This window comes from Citrus clementina, unplaced genomic scaffold (assembly GCF_000493195.1).
Source record: "Citrus clementina cultivar Clemenules unplaced genomic scaffold, Citrus_clementina_v1.0 scaffold_3, whole genome shotgun sequence".
Taxonomy (NCBI): Eukaryota; Viridiplantae; Streptophyta; class Magnoliopsida; order Sapindales; family Rutaceae; genus Citrus; species Citrus x clementina.
This window is the reverse complement of record NW_006262339.1, coordinates 25,129,944-25,132,071: the sequence shown is the minus strand read 5'-3', so window position 1 is coordinate 25,132,071 and position 2,128 is coordinate 25,129,944. Positions and strand designations below refer to the sequence as shown.

Here is a 2,128-nt window from a genome sequence, read left to right as displayed (position 1 = left end):
ACGACATAACTGGGGTGTAAGGATTATCTCAACCTCAAAGATGCAGGGTGTTCCCGCTGTCTCTAGAGGGACGAGCACGTGAGTGGTACTGAAAACTTCCTCGAGTGAGCGTTAAATCCTTCGAGCAGATGTACCGGGAATTTACAGAGTAGTTTCATGGGGTAATGGTGCCGGAAGATGATATGATGGAGCTGACGAGCATGAAGCAGAGAGAGGAGGAAACCCTTTGGGAATTCATCAAAAGGTTCCATCGCACTGTCTTCGATTTAGGGGCCTTCAACCATCCTCAGGCATTAAGGGGATTGAAAGAAGGGGTGAAGATAGGATGGTTGTAGTACAATTTGAGGAGTCCAGCTATTTAGACATATTCAGCCGCTTACGAGCAGGCCAAGAGGGACATAGAGATTGAGGAGGAAAATGCAGCACGGATTAAGACAGACCAGCTGGAAGGGTTGAGGAGGAAAGAGAAGAAAGCCCTACCAGGAAATGGATTGATTAAAAGAAAGGACCACCATGCCTCAAGCAGTGGTGCAGGAGGCCGGGTCACCTCTTACCAGTCTCATCAGAGGCCACCCCAATATCAGCGCAGCAGGGCGCAACCTCCTCGTTCACTAGCCAGAGATTTATAGAGAATGCATGACCCGACATATAGTCATCCTCATCCACACCCACACGGCGGTAAAGGAAGCAGATCAGAAGCACCGCTACCCCCTCCAGTTCAGAACGGCACCAACAGGGAAAGGGCGGTGCACATGATCGACGAGAGCCAAGACTATGAGCTATATACTTCCTTGAAGATGCCCCTAGACAAGGTGTATGAGGCCATAAAGGAATGAGGATTATTGTACCTCCCTACCCCAATAACAAAGCTACCCAGCAGGAGAGATAGGGGACGCTATTGCAAGTTCCATGGCACCCATGGTCATACCACAACCGAGTGTAGGGATCTCAAGACTCAGGTTGAAGATTTGGTGAGAAATCAATACCTGGACGAGTTCGTAAATGGGACTTTCCCGATGGTGGCCTCATCATGTGAAGGGGAGCAGAGTAATAGGAACATGAGCCGCGAGCAACCTATAGTAAGAGTAATTGCTGGGGGCCCAACGTTGGCGAGAGATTCCAACATATCGAGGAAGAACTACGCTAGGTATGCCATGACTAGCAAAGAAGTGTTCTTCAGCACCCCAGCAGCCAAGCGAGCAAGAATCAGTCAAGTTCCGATCATGTGGACAGATGAGGACGAAGAAGGGATTCTATACCCACATGAGGATGCCTTAGTCATTAAAGCCACTGCTGCTAGCAAGAAATTTGACCGGATTCTGGTAGATACGGGAAGCTCGGTCGATGTTTTGTTCAAGTCAACTCTGGAGGAGATGGGAATAGTAAACCTGAGGTTAAAGCATACTAATACCTCCTTGAAGGGATTTGGTGGAGGAAAGCTGGTTCCTCTAGGCGTGGTCGATCTGCCTATCATAATTGGCAGCTCCCCGACAGAAAAGACTATAATCCTAGATTTTGTGGTTGTCAATGAAGAGGGTCCTTACTAGATGATTCTAGGCCGCCCCTTTCTGAGGATGAGCAAAGCAGTACTTTCCAACCATTATCTGGCTCTCAAATATTGGGTGAATGGAGTGGTTAGGGTGGTACGAGGAGACCAGAGAATTGCCCGAAGCTGTTACTCCACAGCAGCAAGGGAAGCAATGCAGATCACATCACTTGATACTCGAGTGGGAGTCAAGAATGGCAGACAGGAGCCTGTAGAGGAGCTGAAAATAATAAGCTTGAAACAAGGTGATTCAGGAAAAATAATTTGAATCGGGTCAAGGCTTAAAGAAGAGCAGAAGCAGGAGCTGGTGCATTGCCTGCGAGCTCACACAGATGTGTTTGCTTGGACACATGAAGACATGCCGGGAATCGACCCTGAGGTCGTCTGCCAAAGGTTGGCAATAAGGAAGGGTGCCCGGACGGTAAGGCAAAAAGAAGGTGCTTCAACCAGGAGAGGTATGAGGCTATAAATGACGAGGTGGAGAAGCTCTTGAAGGCAGGGTTCATTCGAAAAGTTAACTACCCTGAATGGATATCGAATGTGGTTTTAGTGAAAAAGGCTAATGGTAAATGGAGGATGTGT

The 2,128-nt window shown here is 48.3% G+C and overlaps 1 protein-coding gene across 1 annotated transcript; it reads left to right on the top strand.

The window, feature by feature from the left end:
• The first annotated feature begins 632 nt into the window (after window positions 1-632).
• Window positions 633-1,547, top strand: LOC112099755. Its single transcript, XM_024187228.1, has 2 exons — window positions 633-812; window positions 870-1,547. Exons 1-2 carry the CDS (start codon window positions 633-635, stop codon window positions 1,545-1,547), a joined length of 858 nt encoding a protein of 285 aa, XP_024042996.1.
• The last annotated feature ends 581 nt before the right edge of the window (window positions 1,548-2,128 follow it).